The sequence below is a fragment of the Carya illinoinensis genome, chromosome 3, assembly GCF_018687715.1.
Source record: "Carya illinoinensis cultivar Pawnee chromosome 3, C.illinoinensisPawnee_v1, whole genome shotgun sequence".
NCBI lineage: Eukaryota > Viridiplantae > Streptophyta > Magnoliopsida > Fagales > Juglandaceae > Carya > Carya illinoinensis.
Genome location: NC_056754.1, coordinates 30348902 through 30351131, shown reverse-complemented (window position 1 = coordinate 30351131; position 2230 = coordinate 30348902). Strand labels below are relative to the sequence as shown.

General features: G+C 35.2%; 1 protein-coding gene across 1 annotated transcript; it reads right to left on the bottom strand.

The window, feature by feature from the left end:
* Positions 1–410: 410 nt before the first annotated feature.
* On the bottom strand, positions 411–1467 carry LOC122304084 (signaling peptide TAXIMIN 1). The gene is made up of 2 exons (XM_043116128.1): positions 1061–1467; positions 411–711 (listed from the first exon to the last, which is right to left on the bottom strand). The coding sequence occupies exons 1-2, from the start codon at positions 1168–1170 to the stop codon at positions 588–590; spliced, it is 234 nt and encodes a 77-aa protein (XP_042972062.1). The 5' UTR covers positions 1171–1467; the 3' UTR covers positions 411–587.
* Positions 1468–2230: the final 763 nt, after the last annotated feature.

The following is a 2230-nucleotide window of genomic DNA, read 5'->3' as shown; positions in this document are numbered from 1 at the left end:
CTTATTTGGTTGAGATGTTGACTGGCCAGGATGTAATTACACTGAATCTGGATGCATCCTCTTAGGTTCGGTTGGCTAAACAAAACTTTTCATCATAAATTTAAAATTTTTATTTTATCATTAAAATTTTTTTAAATCATCATATAAAATATAATAAATAATTTAACTTTTTCTTAACTTTTTTAAATTTCAAAATAATAATAATATTAAAATATAACATTTTAATATTTCATCTTAAACTTAAAATTTTCATCTAATTAGAAATCGACAATTTTTTTCCCCGAGTGGCAGAAAGATTCCCTTTAAAAAAGAGTTTTTGGTCAAAAGCTTCAGAAAAATCTTTTTTTTTTTTTTTGGCAGCTGAGTTCATTTTGCGCATGCAAGTGAATCAAAGTTTTACTTGGTAAAAATAAAAGAAAATAATTTACATGTAATTGATTCATCCAGACAGTTTCAAGATCTCAGAATAAGCATCAGCATCCCTAGTTTTCAAATAAAACCAACAATCATCACATGCCATAAAACAACTAAAAGCTAATGAATATCAAACCCAGCGTTACTACAAACTGTTTTTGAAGAGACTCGAGCTAACAGGGAATCTGAGAAGTAAACCACTCCATTACATGAATCGGAGCCTTGATCAACTCCAAAGCCAGCTCCACTAACACGGTTACGCAGAAACAGCATGGGCAGATGCAGCTCAACAATAATCTACCCAGAAAGTTTTGCAATTAGATCTATGTCAAAATTGTGAAATCAATGGTACCCAGAAAAAGATAACTGAAATAAAAATCACAGAAAAGTTAATGAACTTCCAATACCCAAAAGTCCAAATTACATGAAATCAAAGCGTAGAGTTTCATTTGCCCAGAAGATCAAACTGCAAGTGCGTAACAAAAAATTCCAAGTTTTTCATACCGATCAGACCAAATTACATGGGATCGAATCATTTTTAAAAAAAGTTTATATACAAGAAAGACCAAATTGAATGGAGATCAAACTTCATATTATGCCCAAAGATTAAATTCAATGGAAATGCTGGAGGGGAAGAGGATTCTACCCGACGATCCAGACGACAAGGCCGACTATGGAGACGAGGAGGGAGAGAAAAGCGAAAGGAAGCCCAAGAAGAAAACCCAACGGCCTGCAATCTCCATCTGCACTGCACATTTTGTTTCACTTACCTTTTCTAGATCTTTTACTTTCACTTTCTGCTGCTTCTTGAATCTTCCCCCTTCAGGCTATAAAAGTGACAGAGAGACAGATGCAGAAATCGGTGATGAGCGATGATCTTATCTGTTTTCTTTTTCTTTCCTTCCTTCGTCCGTCTCGGTGTGATTGCGAGCACTACTTTTATTTTGATTTTTGAGGACAGAAAGTTGTTGGTTTTTGCTTGACGCAATGAAGTGATCGTTTTTGGAAAGAGACATGATTCTTCCGAGTTTCACTTTCAAATAGATGATAAGTTTAATCCAATTTTTTATACAAGAATATATTCTATTTTAATAAACAAGTATGAAAAAATTATTCTGAATCTATTTTTTAAAAAAGATTTTGTGTAAAATTTTTTCATTGAAATAACCTAATATAATCTACATTCTAATCAGAGTGTTCATTCAGATTCCAGACTGGGTACTTGGGTATACCTGGCTTGGAATCTGAATTTGAGTTCCTGTAACACCCTAGTCCATTTAATATTTATGGATTATTTGAGCCCTAAACAATTAGCAATTGACCAAAAAATTCTAAGCCCGAGATATCATCAGACGATGAATTTATTTTAAACAATAGGATTAGGTCCTGTTTGGTTACGAAAGACCCAGCCTAGAAGACCCGCACGGCGTCGTTTTCAGTTAAGACTCCTCCTCCTTTTAGTTTCTTCTTTCCCAAACCCACACTCAATCCGATGGTATCTTTTCTCCCCGAAAATCTCTCCACCCCGATACAAAACTCCCACGTATATAGCAGTTTTTCTCACATCAAAATTTCACTTTTCAACATCTCCATTCTTCTCTCTCTCTCTCTCCTTGCAATTCTTCACTCGACAATACTCAACAGCCAACACTATTGCCGTTCGTGAAGCTTGTTGCCAAGAAATTCCAACGCTTGAGTAGCACCAAACACTCCCTTCACCAACCATAGCCCCTTCGTGTTCTCAAACAAAAACCATGCCCAAGCCTAAACAAATCCTCGTTCTAGTCACTAAAAACAGAGCATGGTTTCTCTTCCT

Coding starts and splice junctions, on each gene's coding strand:
- LOC122304084 (XM_043116128.1), bottom strand. CDS start 1,170: ATGTGCAGTGCAGATGGAGATTGCAGGCCGTTGGGTTTTCTTCTTGGG. Junction 712..1,060: donor CTTGTCGTCTGGATCGTCGG/GTAGAATCCTCT, acceptor CTTTCTGGGTAG/ATTATTGTTGAGCTGCATCT.